This window comes from Trifolium pratense, linkage group LG1 (assembly GCF_020283565.1).
Source record: "Trifolium pratense cultivar HEN17-A07 linkage group LG1, ARS_RC_1.1, whole genome shotgun sequence".
In the NCBI taxonomy this organism is placed as follows: domain Eukaryota; kingdom Viridiplantae; phylum Streptophyta; class Magnoliopsida; order Fabales; family Fabaceae; genus Trifolium; species Trifolium pratense.
Window position 1 is genome coordinate 12,834,161 of NC_060059.1, and position 21,055 is coordinate 12,855,215.

General features: G+C 32.3%; 1 protein-coding gene and 1 long non-coding RNA gene across 2 annotated transcripts; both read left to right on the forward strand.

Annotated features, from left to right (window-relative positions):
- Positions 1 to 13,847: 13,847 nt before the first annotated feature.
- LOC123899271 lies at positions 13,848 to 16,365 on the forward strand. Its single transcript, XR_006805556.1, has 4 exons — positions 13,848 to 14,429; positions 14,557 to 15,103; positions 15,505 to 15,560; positions 16,036 to 16,365. It is a non-coding gene; the product is annotated as an uncharacterized LOC123899271 (long non-coding RNA).
- Positions 16,366 to 18,201: 1,836 nt separating this feature from the next.
- Positions 18,202 to 20,376, forward strand: LOC123888550 (transcription factor MYB74-like). Its single transcript, XM_045937630.1, has 4 exons — positions 18,202 to 18,462; positions 18,930 to 19,258; positions 19,528 to 19,659; positions 19,947 to 20,376. The coding sequence occupies exons 1-4, from the start codon at positions 18,202 to 18,204 to the stop codon at positions 20,374 to 20,376; spliced, it is 1,152 nt and encodes a 383-aa protein (XP_045793586.1).
- The last annotated feature ends 679 nt before the right edge of the window (positions 20,377 to 21,055 follow it).

Consider the following 21,055-nt stretch of genomic DNA (forward strand, 5'->3'; position numbering starts at 1 on the left):
TGTATGACTCAAGAATCATATTTAATACATTATAGATAAGATGGTTTGAAGACGGAACATAGAAACTGACAAGATAATTAGATCATGAATTCAACTCTCCCGATAGCAAAACTAACCGTAACTACTAACATTTCAAAAAACAAATAAATAAATTCGTAATGAATGTGTGAAAATTTATTTTAACAAGCACTATTGGTGATGTTGTGCATGTACTTGGTGATTGAGATGCATAAATGACTAAAAGAGTCATACTTAATGCATGAGAATCAAGAGAATCATATGTTATTTTCTCATAGTTTCATGTTAACTTAACACTTAATGGGATCTTTTGAAAAACACATGTCAAATTATTACAATTTGGTTTACATATACTGTAATTTGCGTATGAGTAGAGATCTATGACAGCAATGTCACTTTAATTAGCTAGGCACTAGAGGCACACACAAACCTACAACAACATTCACACATAGTACATCAATTATGAACAAAAACTAATAACAAGCAAATATTCTTAAATAATGAATCAACCGAAATGACTTTCAATATAACATAAATAAATCGACTTCTAAAATTACTACAAATTCAATCTTGCTAAATGTGAAATATTGAGATGTTTTTGATGTGGAAAAACGAGGGTTAATTATTATTAACTGAAAGAGAAAAAGATTGATGTAAAATCTTGAATGCAATTTTGAGGGGAAGAGATTCTCTCCGGTGAAATTATTTTTCAGTGAAATCTCCACCCTTTATTTTTTTCACCACTTTTAATTATTAAAAAATTGAATCAATGGGTGGATGAACACACTCGAGGATATCCAGTGAAAAACACACTCGAGACAACCCTCACCCAATTTTGAGATACCACTTATAACTTACAAGTTGCAATCTGTGTTGCATGCGGTGAGTTAGAGAGACTCATATTGTGAAGATTGAGTTTTATCCCATTTTTTTCTTCTTAACTTGTTGGTGTTGTGCTTATAATTTGGGAAGTTGTTATTAAACTTGGGAAATAAAAAAAATGTGGTGATTTGCACACCACATCTTAATATGGACTCAGAGCAACCTGCATACTAATGAGTTGCACACCACATCTTAATCCAAAACTTTAAAGTATTAGAATGTTTATGGCTCCTCTTACGTATAAGTATAACATTTTGGTATTACATCAACAACGCCTAATTTTTTTATGGTAAAAAAATGGTTTTCGTAGAATATAATAGACAATGGTATTACAATATATATCGTTGTTGTAAAGCACTAAAGTTAATAGTCGTTCTTGTATAGAGCAACATGAACGATTTTATATTGGTTCATTCCGGCAACATGTGGAAACCATTAGCGTAGGCTTTTCTTGGTTATGGGGCTTGTTGCTATGTTGTAAGAATTCTTTTTTCTGTTGTACCATATTTAGCAACAAAAGCAGTTACTACGTGGACGTAGTATACCTGCAGTATTTTCAGGATTTGTCGGCTGTCCGTGAATGGAATTGGGGTGCTGCTGCTCTGGTTCATTTGCAACATTATCTGGATGATGCGTGTTTGGTGACAGTGAATCAGATGGCTGGGTACATGTCTTTGCTTCAGGTAACATAAACGTGCGCTTACGAAAATTATTCAACATGTATGATATGTAATGTCCGTCAATATAATGAAACTTGTTTGTCATGCTTTCAGGGCTGGATAATTTCTCATTTTCCGGGACTTAGTGTGTGGGCGCAGGATCCTATCTATTCTGAGGGCATGCCTCGAAATGCAAAGTTTGTTCCCGGAGAGCTGAACAACTACTCTATCCAATATGGTGGCCACGATATGTCCCATATCCGACAACGTGAACCATTTATCCATCGGTGCAACACTATTCCTAATACTATTACGTTGTCTCGTCCTCGGGGGTGGGAGTAGTGCATCACAGATATATTGGTAACGCTCCTCGCAACCAAATATAGCAACATACATATCCTTATTCAATCGCAACTCCCTGCTCATGTTGCACCGTATCAGTTCAAAATCATCTTCGTTGCCTCTCTGAGCCAATGCAACGACACGGTAACCACAATAGCCGTCGCCGTCCACGTTGATGATATCTTCAATGAAGGGATGCATGAATTTTGGCATGTGGTTAATTCCAAAATTTTGAGATGATGAGGTTAGTGGCAATGGGTTGGACACAGTGAACGGAGCTTCAGACACCGTAGGCATAGGGTTTGATGCGGTAGGTTGTGATGATGATGGCCTTGAGTGGGACGGAATTGACGGAGACGGCTTTGACGATTGTGACGCTTGTGTCTCCGTGAAATATTCTTCAACATGCTCCCATCGAGACTTATCTCTGCTGGTGGATCTTGTTCCACGGACCACCTTTTTCTTTTTAGCCCCTTTTGATTTTACATTTGTGGTCGGAGGCTCCACATCGGTGGTTGTAGGATACGCAATCTTTCGGAGTTGATCTCGGATCTCATTTTTCATGCTTACATCAGCTGTCCTCAATCGTTCCTAAAACAAACAAAAAAAAATATGCCATTAAAAATTTAAAACCAACGCATAATGATCGTAAAATCGTAAAATAAATATATTATGCCTTTAATAAACACGCACCTAAATTGCTTGCCACTCTGCCGTGCACGCATAATCGTCCTCGACGTCGCCACCAACATATGTCAAATTATTACAATTTGGTTTACATATACTGTAATTTGCGTATGAGTAGAGATCTATGACAGCAATGTCACTTTAATTAGCTAAGCACTAGAGGCACACACAAACCTACAACAACATTCACACATAGTACATCAATTATGAACAAAAACTAATAACAAGCAAATATTCTTAATGGAATCAACCGAAATGACTTTCAATATAACATAAATAAATCGACTTCTAAAATTACTACAAATTCAATCTTGCTAAATGTGAAATATTGAGATGTTTTTGATGTGGAAAAACGAGGGTTAATTATTATTAACTGAAAGAGAAAAAGATTGATGTAAAATCTTGAATGCAATTTTGAGGGGAAGAGATTCTCTCCGGTGAAATTATTTTTCAGTGAAATCTCCACCCTTTATTTTTTTCACCACTTTTAATTATTAAAAAATTGAATCAATGGGTGGATGAACACACTCGAGGATATCCAGTGAAAAACACACTCGAGACAACCCTCACCCAATTTTGAGATACCACTTATAACTTACTGTTGGATATTTTCATATAATAATTTATTTTAAAGTTAATTATTATATAATTTATCATTGAATTATCATACACATTTCTAATTAATTGGTTACTTAGTGGAGATAGCTGTTGCTATTTTATTAGCGTTATTACTCATCAATCCTATTAACTTGTGCACAATTCGGTTACCGTCTTAATAATTAAAATCATGATTTGGCTTGAAGATTAATATAGTGCAACGTTAACATATGATAGGAGGTATGGCCTATATATAAGGGTTATCTAGAAGCAGAACAAGATATATGATTATAAGCCACACAAATAAAATATATATATAAAGTTCCCCTGAGCATTCAAAAGGAGTTCGTTGAGACCTTGCTAATTCATGTGCAGTGCTAGCAAGAAGTGACTGTTGTATCCTGGAGGGTATTAGCTATGAGACCAACTGCACCGGGTAATTTACATGTGGTAGCGAAATACTCTTAAGCCCAGTGCATTTGCACGTCTCAGTCAAATCAATAAGTTCTTCTCATTCTATATTTTATTTTATTATGTATCTATTTATTTGCACCAATGTTTATTTAATTTATTGTATTGAAATAATTCTATGTCTAATATTTTTCCAACACTTACAAGTTGCAATCTGTGTTGATAGTGTTGAGTCTGTTGACGGTTGTTGCATGCGGTAAGTTAGAGAGACTCATATTGTGAAGATTGAGTTTTATCCCATTTTTTTCTTCTTAACTTGTTGGTGTTGTGCTTATAATTTGGGAAGTTGTTATTAAACTTGGGAAATAAAAAAAATGTGGTGATTTGCACACCACATCTTAATATGGACTCAGAGCAACCTGCATACTAATGAGTTGCACACCACATCTTAATCCAAAACTTTAAAGTATTAAAATGTTTATGGCTCCTCTTACGTATAAGTATAACATTTTGGTATTACATCAACAACGCCTAATTTTTTTATGGTAAAAAAATGGTTTTCGTAGAATATAATAGACAATGGTATTACAATATACTTTTTCAAAAAATGGTATTACAATATATATCGTTGTTGTAAAGCACTAAAGTTAATAGTCGTTCTTGTATAGAGCAACATGAACAATTTTATATTGGTTCATTCCGGCAACGAAACCATTAGCGTAGGCTTTTCTTGGTTATGGGGCTTGTTGCTATGTTGTAAGTGAAAGAAAAATGTGTTCAAAACACGCACAGCGGATAAAATTGGATCTATTCTTTTTGTTTAAATTATATGACAAACTAATATAACAGTAAACATGTACCTGTTGATTAGTTCTTGAATCATGAAAAAATTTCTTCAATAGTGTGAAGTCTCTACGCTATCCACACCGAGCTCAATCCTTACCAGCAACTCTTGCGTTTGTGAAACAATAAAACTAAGCAAATGCATACATGATGAAAAGTAGTGTGTCTTGAACAAGTTATATGGTATCTATTTATAGGCATGTGAACTTTTATCAAAATAAAAGAAATCAATTCCCACACAATAGAAAGACTTTTTCATTTCATATTCCACTAATATGAAAATCCATTAACATGTTAATTGCTTCCACTATGAATCAATGTGCTTACTTGTTCATATACCATTTCACAACTTGTTCATATACCAATTCAAATTCACCGTGTCCATAAATATGCTCAATTTATACTTATATTATTTGTATTCTTTGTACTAGCAAAAAATAAAATAATATTTCACTTAGGATAATAGTTTTATATTAATTAAATTCACTAATTTAATTTGTCAAATAAAATAATTCCTTAGTAAGAATTAGAACACTCGTTTGTGTGTGACTTTGTAGGTTCAATACTAAGCCGGTAATATATTAATCAAATAAATATATTAATTAAGGTAGGCGTCTAGTAACACTCCTTAACGTCCGGGTAGTATGAAGTACTATTTTACTTTCAAGAACCATTAGAAGAATAATATATTTATTTTTCCTCTGTCGTTACAACTCTGGTTAACTCTAGAGCATGGTACTATTGTCAAACTCTATTAAGTTAACATATATGACTCAAGAAACTCTTTTCTATTTCAATTCACCTGGCCAGGTTTTTTCATTTTATCATAGAGTTCAAACTCATTACCATGAGTTGACAGATCCCATCTTGGTTAATCATTAATTATACAAGTATTTAATTGTACCCAATATTTTTCAACTAGTACCTTGAGATACTAGGTGTCCAGAATTAGAGTACAATAAATAACATGTTAATTACTATGTTAATCTCAGGTCAAAGAAAAATTATTATATTTCTTCTTTAGAATTTCTATTGACAGTTTAAGGTAATATCGACCATTAGAAATTCTAAGCTTAGTCAGTTCAATGATCATATCACTATATGCATCATCTATATATGCAATTTAATAAATGAGATGTATTAATTTTTATCCAATAAAAGACCATCACATATATATTGATCTATCATAATTATTTATATCCTATTCTCAATAATCATACGATCAAGAACTATTTAGATTTAAAATAATAAAAGACTTGTTTCTCATTATCATAATCTCTATCACGATAACACGTCTATTTTAAATCAAGGACATTATCAAATCAACTATTTCACTAAATAGTGAAGTATAATGAAAACTGATACTTTATTATATTTGAAAATGGATTACACTGTTGATTGGCTTTTTGTGCACCTTATTATTTTCCAACAATCTCCCACTTGCACTAAAGCCAATCAGTCATGTACTTCAATCCTATTTCACACTTGTGCTTGTCAAAAACTTTTATGCCAAGTGTCTTTGTGAACGGATCTGCCGCATTTTCTTTTCCATCCACTTTCTCAATCTTGACGTCACCACGTTCAATGATCTCTCTAATTAAGTGATATCTCCGAAGAATGTGTTTGGATTTCTGATGTGATCTTGGCTCCTTTGCTTGAGCAATAGCTCCATTATTGTCACATAATAATGGTACAGAGTTTTCTATTGAAGGGACCACTCCAAGTTCAGATATAAACTTTTTCATCCAAACTGCTTCTTTAGCCGCCTCACTTGCTGCTATGTACTCCGCTTCGGTAGTAGAATCTGCTACCGTAGCTTGTTTGGAACTTTTCCAACTTATTGCACCACCATTTAATGTGAAGACGTAACCTGAAATAGATTTGCTATCATCCTTGTCTGATGCAAAACTTGCATCTGTATAACCTTTAAGACTTAATTCAGAATTTCCATAGATGAGGAATTGGTCTTTAGTCCTTCTTAAGTACTTAAGAATAGTCTTAACCACTTTCCAGTGTTCCTCACCTGGATTTGCTTGATATCGACTAGTTACACCCAGTGCATATGCGACATCAGGACGTGTACAAGTCATAGTGTACATGATGGCTCCCACTGCACTAGCATAAGGTACTCTACTCATGCGTTCTCTTTCTTCAAGAGTTTTAGGACAATTCTCCCTACTAAGAGAAACTCCCATTCCTACGGGCAAATAGCCTCGTTTGGATTTTTCCATGTTATACCTTTTTAAGATGGTATCAATGTACATAGACTGTGAAAGTCCAAGCAACCTTTTAGATCTATCTCTATAAATCTTTATCCCTAGGATATAAGCTGCCTCTCCTAAGTCTTTCATCGAGAATTGCTCAGATAGCCAAACCTTTGTACTTTGCATTGAGGGTATATCATTTCCAAAAAGTAATATGTCATCTACATATAATACTAAGAAAATGATTGAGCTCCCACTGATCTTTTTGTAAACACAAGGTTCTTCTTCACATTTAACAAAATTGAACTTTTCAATTGTGTTATTAAAACGAATGTTCCAACTTCTAGAAGCTTGTTTTAATCCATAGATTGATCGTTGTAATTTGCAAACTTTGTTATGATCAGACAATGATGTGAATCCTTCAGGTTGTGTCATGTACACTTCCTCTTTTAACTCACCATTGAGAAAAGCTGTTTTCACATCCATTTGCCATATTTCATAATCATAGTATGCTGCTATGGCAAGTAGAATACGAATCGATTTGATCATTGCCACAGGGGAAAAAGTTTCGTCATAATCTATTCCTTCTTTTTGACGATATCCTTTGGCAACAAGACGAGCTTTATAGGTCTCAACCTTTCCATCTGCTCCGATCTTTTTCTTGTAAACCCATTTACAACCAATAGGTTTTATACCCTTTGAAGCTTCAACCAAAGTCCAAACTTTGTTGATCTTCATCGATTCCATTTCAGATTCCATAGCTCTTATCCATTTATCATGATCCAAGCTTTGCATAGCCTCTTCGTAGCTTTTAGGATCATCATCATTATGATAATCTTCACTCACACCGTCATCTTGCACCATTAAGTTTAACCTCTCAGGTGCTCGATGTACTCGAGTAGATCTTCTGACAGGCTCTTGTAGTGGATTGACTTGTTGGTGAACATTTTCAAGAATCGGTTCATCAACCTGTTCTTGATCTACTATTGGTTCTTCAACCAATGTAGTCGAGGTAAATAACCTTGGTGTTAACTTTAAAACATCTAAGAGAGAGTTCTCCTCCTTATTCTCAATTTCTTGAGACTTTGGGATTTCGCTACTTTCTTGATCTTCATCAAGTTCTATTTGCTTACCATGACTTCCATCTGCAAGAAATTCTCTCTCAAGAAAAGTTCCCCCTCTAGCCACAAACACTTTATGGTCAGAAGGTTGGTAAAAATAATATCCCATTGTTTCTTTTGGATACCCAATGAACCTACACCTACTAGACCTCGCATCAAGTTTATCTGTTTGGAGTCTCTTGACGTAAGCAGGACAACCCCAAATTCTAATATGTTTTAGATTTGGTTTACGTCCTTTCCATATCTCATATGGAGTTGTAGGGACTGATTTTGAAGGTACTTTATTCAGAAGATAGGCTGCAGCTTCCAATGCATACCCCCATAAATTTATTGGAAGGTCGGTGAACCCCATCATAGATCTAACCATATCTAATAAGGTTCGATTTCTTCTTTCAGATACACCATTGTGTTGTGGTGTTCCCGGAGGTGTCCATTGTGACAGAATTCCGTTATCTTTTAAATAACCAATGAAATTATCACTAAGATATTCTCCACCCCTATCAGATCTAAGCATTTTGATATTCTTACCGGTTTGTTTTTCAACCTCACTACGAAATCTTTTGAACATTTCAAATGATTCAGATTTATGCTTCATAAGATATAAAAAACCATATCTAGACTTATCATCAGTGAAGGTTATAAAATAAGAATATCCTCCTTTGGCTTGAATTTTCATGGGTCCACAAACATCTGTATGAACTAGTCCCAATAATTCAGAAGCTCGCTCTCCAATTCCAATAAATGGAGATTTAGTCATTTTTCCTTTGAGACAAGATTCACAAGTTTCATATGATTCATAATCATAATTGTCAAGGTAACCTTCCTTGTGTAACTTGTTAATTCTTTTCTCACCAATATGACCAAGCCTACAATGCCAAAGATATGTTTTGTTTATCTGATTATCTCTTTCTCTCTTGAAACCAGAAGTAACATGCAAAACTGAATTATAATTCACATTTGGTAAGACATATATACCCCGTTGGAGACAACCATTTGCATATAAATCATCATTATGATAAATAGAGCAAATATTATTATTAAAAATAATACGAAAACCACACTTGTCCAACATAGAAATTGAAATTACATTTGAAATAAATTTCGGAACGTAATAACAATTATCTAGCACTAGCACTTTGCCAGTGGGTATTATTAACGAGACTGATCCTATTGCTACAGCAGCAACATTTGCTCCATTCCCAACTTGAAGATTTACTTCACCTTTATTCAGTCTTTTGGTTATCTTCAGTCCCTGCAATGTATTACATATGTGAAAACTACTACCAGTATCTAATACCCAAGTGGTAGGATCAATAACAGTTAAAGAAATCATGAAAACATTTTTCATTAATGTCTCACCTGGTTTCTTTAGAGAATCAAGATATTTCTTGCAATTTCTCTTCCAATGTCCCTTCTCCTTACAATAGAAACATTCAGCATTAACTTGATTAGCATTGACCTTTTTGTGCTTGGGTTTGGTCACACCACCCGTGGGTCCAAAAGGTTTCTTTTTAGATTTGAACTTTCCCTTGCCCTTTGTCTTAAAATTCTTGCCAACAACCATAACAATTTCATTCTTGTTTTCAGAGGAGAATTGATTCTCATAATCAATCAACAAGTTAAGCATTTCATGCAAATCGGTGTTCATCTTATTCATATTGAAATTCACAACAAATTGTGAAAATGAATCAGGAAGCGACTGCAGAATTAGATCTTGAGAAAGCTCTTTCCCAATATTGCAGCCCAATTTCTCAAGTTGTTCGATGAGATCAATCATCTTAAGCACATGAGGCCCAACCTTATCATTTGCCTTCAATGAAGACCTGAACAGAGTTTTAGATAACTGATATCTAGCTGTCTTACTCTGTCCACCGTACATCTTCTTAAGATGTTCAATGATTTCAGGAGGGTTCATATCCTCATGTTGCCTCTGAAGATTGGAACTCATAGATGCAAGGATGATACACTTAGCAGTAAGGCTTTGTTCCAAATACTTCTCATAAGTCTTGGTTGCTTCATTGTCATTTGGGTCAACCGGTGCAACCACAGCAGGTTTTTCAATGATGTCAATCAATTTTTCATGCATGAGAACAATTCTCAGGCTACGGTACCAATCGTCATAATTGGATCCAACCAATTTTCCAGATTCAAGTATTCCGCGAAGTGACAAAGAAGACATACTGTTTATCAAAATAAAAGTAATTATGATATCAGATAACCATTTCTTAAAATAAAAATATATACAAGCCACTTGGTTGTCAAGAATAATCTCATATATATATTTTAGTTTAAGATGTATCAAAAAGAAAATATATCATACCAAAAGTTCCTGTTTATCAGGCCATTCATATTAGTATATATATTCTTTTATAAATCCTTTATAAATCAATTTTAACACTCTTCCGGGTAGTCCGGACGTAGAGTACATAATTAATTTCAAAGTTCGCATCATATACTATAATTAATCGTTTAATTACAAGTCTTCTGTTAGTCAGATCGTTCCTTGTTATTAACTATTAACTATTTATATATTACAAATTTGTATCATATACAAAAATTAATATGCCAATACTAATCAATTTATACATATTTATCAAAAATAAAAATAAATCAAAAGCTCAGTAAATTAAATATGTATATGTATGAATTGATTAGTGTCCATATCATTATATGTAAGGTACAAAACAAGCAGGTGAAACATAAGCAAAAACTAAGCTTAATGGATCAACTACATCAGCCAATTGATTATGCAGAAATAAGACATGCATATTACGTGAACTTATAAATTGATTCCTTATAAATAATTCATCAAAATGAAACATAACCAAAACTATCCTTATTACGTGACACATCATAAATTATAGTTTTAGGGATAACACTGGACATATAATTTAAACGAGAAAGAAGACAAGCTCTGATACCAATTGAAAGAAAAATGTGTTCAAAACACGCACAGCGGATAAAATTGGATCTATTCTTTTTGTTTAAATTATATGACAAACTAATATAACAGTAAACATGTACCTGTTGATTAGTTCTTGAATCATGAAAAAATTTCTTCAATAGTGTGAAGTCTCTACGCTATCCACACCGAGCTCAATCCTTACCAGCAACTCTTGCGTTTGTGAAACAATAAAACTAAGCAAATGCATACATGATGAAAAGTAGTGTGTCTTGAACAAGTTATATGGTATCTATTTATAGGCATGTGAACTTTTATCAAAATAAAAGAAATCAATTCCCACACAATAGAAAAACTTTTTCATTTCATATTCCACTAATATGAAAATCCATTAACATGTTAATTGCTTCCACTATGAATCAATGTGCTTACTTGTTCATATACCATTTCACAACTTGTTCATATACCAATTCAAATTCACCGTGTCCATAAATATGCTCAATTTATACTTATATTATTTGTATTCTTTGTACTAGCAAAAAATAAAATAATATTTCACTTAGGATAATAGTTTTATATTAATTAAATTCACTAATTTAATTTGTCAAATAAAATAATTCCTTAGTAAGAATTAGAACACTCGTTTGTGTGTGACTTTGTAGGTTCAATACTAAGCCGATAATATATTAATCAAATAAATATATTAATTAAGGTAGGCGTCTAGTAACACTCCTTAACGTCCGGGTAGTATGAAGTACTATTTTACTTTCAAGAACCATTAGAAGAATAATATATTTATTTTTCCTCTGTCGTTACAACTCTGGTTAACTCTAGAGCATGGTACTATTGTCAAACTCTATTAAGTTAACATATATGACTCAAGAAACTCTTTTCTATTTCAATTCACCTGGCCAGGTTTTTTCATTTTATCATAGAGTTCAAACTCATTACCATGAGTTGACAGATCCCATCTTGGTTAATCATTAATTATACAAGTATTTAATTGTACCCAATATTTTTCAACTAGTACCTTGAGATACTAGGTGTCCAGAATTAGAGTACAATAAATAACATGTTAATTACTATGTTAATCTCAGGTCAAAGAAAAATTATTATATTTCTTCTTTAGAATTTCTATTGACAGTTTAAGGTAATATCGACCATTAGAAATTCTAAGCTTAGTCAGTTCAATGATCATATCACTATATGCATCATCTATATATGCAATTTAATAAATGAGATGTATTAATTTTTATCCAATAAAAGACCATCACATATATATTGATCTATCATAATTATTTATATCCTATTCTCAATAATCATACGATCAAGAACTATTTAGATTTAAAATAATAAAAGACTTGTTTCTCATTATCATAATCTCTATCACGATAACACGTCTATTTTAAATCAAGGACATTATCAAATCAACTATTTCACTAAATAGTGAAGTATAATGAAAACTGATACTTTATTATATTTGAAAATGGATTACACTGTTGATTGGCTTTTTGTGCACCTTATTATTTTCCAACAGTAAGAATTCTTTTTTCTGCTCCTCTAATAATATGTCTTATATTGGAGGATGCCTAATAAATTTTGCCGATTAAAAAAAAATGTATTGCAAACTTTTATTCTCTAAATAATACTATTATTTCCTTGTCAATGTTAATTATTGATCATATGTCTTGTAAATTTATGCAGATGCAGATTTAGTTCCCTAATTTTCCTTTTAAATGTTAAGGCTTATATGCAGATTTAATGCTATTTTTGACAAACCATAATTATGCAATTTTGGTCTCTATTTCAATTTTTTTTACCAATTCCTGATATTGGTAGTGGCTAAAACTGCATTTTAAGCCAATTCTTAAATATGCAGTTAAGACTTAGATGCAAATTTAGTTGTCTATTTTTTGACAAACTATTAATCTTGCCTTTTTAATTAAGCACTTTTGGTCTCTATTTCAGAAATTTTGACTAATTCATTAGTTTGACCAAGCGATTAAAATTGCATTTTAAGCTCATTCTTAAAATTTTCAAGGCTTAATTAGTTCAATAGTTCCTTAAAGATATTTTAGGTTTTACAATGGTCCCTTAAAAAAAGGTTCAGATTGACTCCTTATTGATATCACTGTTACCCACATAAGTCTATTCCATTAGTTTTTAGACAAAAACGTTAACTTAAAAAAATTTGAAGATATCTTCATCTTCCTCTCTCTATTTCTCTCCCCCAGAACAAACAACTTACCAAATTTAATTGAGAGGAGAAATAATATAAGACTATAGTAGACCCCTTCCCACATGATTTGCACTACTAGTACATTTAAATTGTTTGATGTCAAATTTAAAAATTGAAGATCGAACAATAAGATATTCAGAACATGATTCAATTGCAAAAAATTGATTGAACAAAATGAAGTTCAACCCTCATCCAACCAAACCGTAATACAATTAGAATCAAACCTTACAATGTCGATCGATCTAAACTCCTTCTTTGAACATTATTTAATAAGTAGATCCCACTAATATAGTGACCCCAAGGTCCATAAAAAATCCCACAAAAAATCATGTCCATCCAAACTCCTTTCTTAATTAATTGCCTCTTTTGGAGAAAACTGAGACAAAGTTGTTTGAACCATCAACATTGATAGCTAGCGGTGATCGTATCCGAACCAATCCATAAGTAAAACTGCAAACCGAACCAATCCAAACCGAAATTGCAAAAAACCGCATTTAATTTGAACCGTACAGATCATTTTTCTTCTAAACCGCCCAGTTTGGTTTGCGGTTTTCGTTTCGGAAAACCGAACCAAACCGTAATACTTAACTTAACTCTATCAACTAGTGCAATCAACCTATTACCTTGTCCAACTTAGCAAGCTCAACCCAAATTGAGTCCATAAAATAATAGGCTGTCAAAACATATCATTTCACGCGTATACTGTTGGCATTAAAAATAAGTTCTTATATATATGCAATTTATGTATATGCATATTATATCATGTAAACAATAAAATAAACTAAAATTTCCTATGTTTATTTTGTAACAAATCGGAAATATCATCATATTTTTTATATCGCGATAAACCGCACAAACCGAACCAACCCTAACCGCATTGGTTCGGTTTGGTTTGGTTTGGATGATTTTTTAAAAACCAACCGAACCGTCACTACTACAATTTTGGCCTACAATAGCACTAATTTAATAGCACTTTTTCTGAAGTGCTATTAAAAATCTCACTCTGATGTTTATAATAGCGCTTTTTGTCAGAAGTGCTATAATATAGTGAAAACAAATTTTGAAAGAGGCCTTTAATAGCGCTTTCCTTGCGAGCGCTATAAAATATATATCCCTTTGATAGCACTTTTATTGAAACGCTATTATAGGTCTTTCCGGAAAAAAAAAATAAAACACTAAAAAATTTCGCTGAAAAATTTCATAAGGTTTCATTCTATTTTTCTCGGTCCGCCGTTTCACTCTTCCTCACTCTCCAATCTCCATATCCATCGTTCTTCATGGAACTCTCAATCATCACTCTCCAACTCCATCGTTCCTCACTCTCCATCGCTAACTCATCAATTGAACCCTCAAACCTTCTTCTCTCCATCATTCCCCAAAACTTATTAAACCCTAAATCCCAAATTGACCCCAAAAATTGAAGGATTGATACCATTGTTGAAGGCTAGAAGGAGTTTTCTGTTTGCATTCAAACGAGTTTAGTAGAATCAATGTTTCTGATCTCATTCCACGAACCCTAATCAGGTATGCTCATTCTCGATATTGAAATTTTTGTTTGCTTAAACCCCTTGTCTTTTTTATAAATGGTTGTGTTATGGTTAGTGATGTACTCTTTTCTGGACTGGTTTGGATTTATGTTGTGTGCTCTCAGGTTTAGCTCTGATGTTCTGCCGGTTATGTGTTTGCCTCTGTTGTCCAGGTTATTTTTGTGGTTTAGATGTTACTGGAAGAGTTTTTAATTGGTAAACTATTAAATTGTCTATTGATTTTATAGGTTTTGATTGGATTATGAAGTAAGAAATGGCTTAATTATGAACTTCCATGTGACTGTTTCTGCATGTTGTTTTTCTTTTTGATGAACTAGTGTTTCTGTGTGTTATAGACTTATAGTTTTCTTGTTAATTGTTAAACATGTATTAACTAGATTGATATATAGAACCTGGTGTATGAGTTTGGTTGCAGTTGCTTAGTGTAACAGCCTCTTTGACAGACCTGGATAGTTGTATTGTGTCTATCTCTGTATTTCTGGTGAGCAGCATCACCCCCCTCTTTCTTATTCATCATCTTTATTTATGTTGCTTTCACTCTCCAAGACAGAGAAGAATGAGATGAGTTTTGTTATACTGACTTATAAGTAGAAAATAGAGAAAGGGGACAATTGGCATAATATACTCACTCTACACTGCAGAATCAGTAAGGTAATTCACAAATTGATTAATTCAATTTTTTATCTCTTTTTAGATTACGATATTTTAGCTTATGGCAAGTAATAACATGAATTTATTATGTAGCTTTTGGTATGATTAATTCATTTATGTCATTCAATTCCTTAATTCTTGATACACTGTACACAAATCTTATAATGGCCAAAATTTCAATCGGATCTAGTAACATTAATCCGATTGCAATAGTAAAGTAAAGGCCTAACTAATACGGTGTTGGTGGTGTTTTCTCCCCCATCACTGTCATGTTTCCAGTTTTCATCTTTGTTTTCTTTTGTTCAAATGTGAAAATATTTGGCTAGATTGACTGGTGTTTTTTTTTTTCTTCTGAACTTTTACTCAACTTTGTTTTCCCTTTTCTTGATTTACTCATGCAGAGCAAGAAGCTGCCGCTACGCAAGGGGTCCGGTCTCACCTTCGTCGACGACATCAAGTAAGTTCACATTCTTAATATCTTTCTCACTTAAAAATCTCACTTTACTTTACTTTGTTTGATTTGAGTGTGTTAGTAAATGCATTTGGAAGTAGCTCAAAACCTTTGCTGATTGTTTTTGTATGTGTGATTGTGTTTGAAAAATTGCTTGCTAACATGTGTGTATTTGAGAACCTTTTCTTCTTCGTTGTTTTCACTTGGTGATTGGGGTAATTTTCCTTGATTTGTGTCACAACTAAGGTTCTATTTCAAGCAAAAATAACTTTTACAGAGTGCTCTGCCCCTAGTATTGAAACTTATGGCTCTCAAAAGATTTCTCATAACTGCAACATATGTCTTGGTGTTTGTTGTGTTAATTGGATGACCTTGGTTTTTATTAGGATCTAAAAATGTTACTGTAAGTTTCAGTAAGTTGTGATTAGCCTCAAAATTGATAGCTTATTATTACCTTGGTTTTCTATTTTTAATTTTTCAGGGACTTCTTGAAAACATGAGAAAGATGCTGGCTAGGTTTGGAAAATGGCGGAGTATTACTTAGGTTAATTAGTTGTCTTGTTTTGATTAGTGTTATGAACATCATAATTCATATGGTTGCTTAGGTTAATTAGTTTGGAAATGGTTTAGGAGCTTATTGTGAATGTTGTAGTAAACCAAACTCTGGTACAGTAGTAAGGAAGTTTGCTTTTGTCTTGTACACAGAATTGTCTTGCTTTGTGAAGGGAGGGAGCCTCATGTAATTTGATTGTACTTATTGGCCTTCCTTGTGCCTTTTTATCTTTAATATATTTTTGGCTTTTTGTCCTTAGAATTATTTGCTACTATGTTTTAATTTTCATATTAGCTTCAGGTCACCACTTATTGAAAAAAATACAATTTCCAGGTTGTATATCAAATTATTGAAGCTGGGAAAAAAAATTAAATGGCAGGTTGTAAAAAAAAAATTTAAAAGATATACAATAGCGCTTTTGTGATAAAGTGCTATTAAAAATAGGGCCAACGATTGCGCTTTCGAACACAAGCGCTATTGAAACTAAAACTTATTATAGCGCTTTTTCTGAAAAGCGCTGTTAAAGCATGTTTCCCAAAGCGTTCTTAATAGGTATACTATAGCGCTTTAGTGTACAAGTGCTATTAAAGTTTAATAATACAATAGCACTTTATAAAGTGCTATAATAGCAACAGACTTACAATAGCACCAGCTTCAATAGCACTTTAAAGTGCTATTAAAGCTAAAAAAAAGTGCTATAGTAGCCTTTTGTTGTGGTAGTGCGTGTGCATTTTTATCTCGCGGTTAGGATGACTTTTATGCTCAAAACCGAACCAAATCGCACCATGAACACCCTTACTGCCAGAGCTATTGATAAACGAGTGATTTCTTTTTGCTTTCTTTTCGCTTCGTTCTTGTATAGAGCAACATGAGCGGTTTTATATTGGTTCATTCCACAGTCAACTTGCACTTTTTCAAGCAATTTAAAATTTAACTCACACCTCACACTTGCCACAACACTTGGTCCCTATATAAACCACTAAAATAAATAAATTGGTCATGCTGACCGGACTGAACAACTTTTTCCACACTAAATTTGATTTAGATACTATTCATTAGACTGTACAAAATAGATAGTAAAGAATTAGACACAAAAATAAGAATTTTAATCCCTCGCTGAATCCTGAAACAACTTCTTATCCATCGTACATACTATCAATAATACCAAAATATTAGGATAATACTTATTTTCACGAAAAGCTAAATCACGAAAACCACGATTACACTATCACCCACCATGATTTCAGTCAAATAACACTTTGTATAATTTTTTATTAAAAAATAAAAAAAGAAAACTGATCCTAATAACACACGTTCTTGGTTTTCGTTAAAAACTATGTCGTGATAAATAGCAGTTCTGTAAATATTATATTTCTATCTTTTTTTCGATGCAAATTTATCTTATCATATACTATTTTATCCTAGGATAAAATATTATATGTTCTAGGATATACTAATTAATTCACCCTAAATATTGTTATTCTTGTTTTACTATCTTTATTTACTCGACTATATCTTGTTGCTTTTTTTTTTTTTTGAAAGTAACTATATCTTGTTGCTTTAAATTTTTTGGATAAAGAGTTTTTTTTTTTTTTTATATAGTTTTTATATAATGATAAAGGTAGTTTAAGTTTATATATTTTCAAGGGATTGAATCCAAAAAAAAAATTAAGATTTAAACTTAATCCTTTTTTTTTTCAAAGAAAAAATTATATAAATGATTTAAACTTAATCTCATTTTATCTATATTATTTTAACCTTATTTAAAAAAAAAAAGTTATTAGGAATATATCCTAAGGTCCGGATTGGCTTATTTGGCAATCCTCGCATAGCCAAATAAATCTACACCGTTCATATAGATAAAATATTTAGTGAAAAGTAAAAGATTTAGTGGAAAATGTCAAAATAATTAATCATCATTTAAAGATAAAATGAAACATATATTTTTGGAGATAACCCTATATTCTAGCTATTATTCTAGTTACCATTATAAATAGAGTTCATTCACACTCAAATGATATATACTCTCCACTTTCCATCTTTCAAATTCTAGGTTTACCATTAGTAAAATTACGCATAAGCATTTTTTTGATCATGGAGAAAAAGTTGAGAAAAGGACCATGGTCAAAACAAGAGGATGCAATATTAATTAAATATGTTGACAGATATGGACCGGAAAAGTGGAATTTATTACAAAGGGTAACTGGACTTCCTCGAGAAGGCAACAGTTGTCGTCTAAGATGGCTTAATCATCTTAATCCATATTTGAAAAAGGGAAAATTAAGTGAAGAAGAAAAACAGAAAATCATTCAACTTCGTCAACTTGGAATCAATTGGTGTGAAATTGTTAAACAGGTTTGTATATTATTAATTTAGAAAAAATTTTACAACTTGAAATTAATATTTGTCTATGATTAATATGATATTGCATGCATCTATATATGATATATATTGTTAAAGTCTTTATTGTTCTAACAAATTTTTAATAACGGATTCATGATTATTTTTCTTTCTTGTTATGTATCTTTAAAAGGTTTTGTGAAACCTTTGTCTATTATTGCAATTGCATGCATCCATGCATAAAGTCACATATTTTGTGAAACTTTTGTCTATTATTGATTTGCATGAGCTTTAGTTCAGTTGATAAGCACATTGTACTATATGTGTAGGAGTTCGGGTTCAAACCCGGAACACTCCACTTATTCACCGTGGATTTTCTTGCCACTAGTTCAATATGTCTGATATTGAACTATTGACCACATGTCAAATTATTCCAATTTGGTTTACATATACTTATTTTGTATTTGTTTTATTTGTGTTAGCTTCCTGGAAGAACAGACAATGAGATAAAGAATTTTTATAACATTAATGAGAGAAAGAAACATAAAATGGAGAGTGGCAATCAAGAATGTCAGAAAAAGAAAAAGAAAATAAAGTATTTGTCACTCAACGAAGAAAATAAAGCCCGTGATAATGAGTTGAATAACAATGGAGAAAGTAGCAACCAGCAACAAGGCATTTCTGACACACATCAAATGGAAATCATGAAAGACTCGTTCCATATTCCAATTATGCAACCTTCAAATATGCTTTGCAATAATGTGCCAAGTACTTCTACAGTCAATAATTCTTCTCCAACAATCATTGATAGGTCAGTATTATTCAATACATTTTTTTTTACTTTAATAGATAATGTAAAATAATTTTACATCATCATCCAATAAAAATTTTTCAATTTATCATGTTATATAATTAAGTTTAAAATATTTACGTAATTTTGCGGAATGCAAAATGCTCATTGGATGTTAGTGTACGTAAAATTATTTTACAATATATATCAACATATCTAATATTTTCTCTTTTTTCTTTTATATGCAAAAGAAAGTTTATATTTACCTGAACTGTATTTATCGATTTCAGGGGTGAAGCTCCTTTTATGCCAACTGACATGGTATCAAATGTGCCTCTATTTCAAGAGTTCCAATCTTTTGAATCTCCACTTCATCCATACACTTCTATAACCGATAAACCTTCCCCAATATTTATTGATAGGTGAGTATTCAATAATATATATTTCTTAGTTTGATAAACAATAATTTTACACTATATTTCAATAAAAAAAAAACCCACCAATTTGTCATGTTATATGTTAAATTTAAAATATTTATGTGATTTGGTAAAATACAAGATGTTCATTGGATGTCAGTATAAAATTATTTTACTGCAAAAAAAAAAAATTTTACACGGTCAGAGTCGATGCATCTTCTAATATTTTCTCGTATTTTTTTGTATGAAAAACAAAATTTATAATATTTATGAGTTACATTGGTCAATTTCAGGAGTGAAACTTCTTTTATTTCTAAGGATATGGAATCAAACCTGCCTCTACTCCCAGAAAGTATGAACTTTGAATCTTTTGAATCTCTAATTCAAAAGTATCCTCCACTCCCACTTCGATCATCTGAGGAGATTCAACGAGAGCAGCTGGAACTAGATTCTCCATTCAACAATAATTTGATGGAATCCATGTTCAATACATCAAATATTTTGGATGACTCTAATGGTAACCTATATTTCTGTGAGACAAGATTGGTTGATGAAAATGGAAATGAGCCAACATATTTGAAGAAAGATGAATCAAACTGTGAGACAAGATTGATTGATGAAAATGGGATGAAGCCAACATATTTGAAGAAAGATGAATCAAACAATGAAGACTTAATAGATTTGTTGGATAGCTTAGGTTGGTTGGATGGTTATATTTTTTGATGAACGATTGATTAGATAATACTTATTTTTTGATGAGTTGCTCAGAGACAAATTTGCTTAGTCTTTGTAATGTACATTACAAATTTGCTTAATACATTGTTTTGAAATTATTGAATGAAGCATAAATAGTTTTAAAATTGTGCAAATTTAATTTGTCTGTGTTTATTTATACTTTTTTTATAAGCATGTTTATCAACAAAAAGACACGATAGATTTACTGTCGCGTCTAATATGAGGAGCAAACAGATGACTCACCCGTGAGGGAGTAACCAAATTTGTTTTCAACCATTCAGATCAAAATCAATAGTTCAGATTCGTTTCAATTTAAAAAGAGAACACATACTTTTTCAACACAAAATTACACGTGTCCCCACACTTCAACACAATCAACCACCTCATTCAAATGAACAAGAAACAGTCATAGCAACACCGGCGACAAACAACCATCCACCGGCGACGTGCCAACACCACAAACGACCACCGGCGACAACTAATCAACCACCGACAACGACAACCAATCAACCACCGGTGACGACCCCACACTAGAGACGGCGATTTTGATCCACACGATTTTTATCCTAAATCTAGATCCATACGATTTTTTCCCCAAATCTAAATCCACACGAACGCGGTATGTATATTTTGGATTTGTTTGAGCTTAATAATCATTTATACTTTG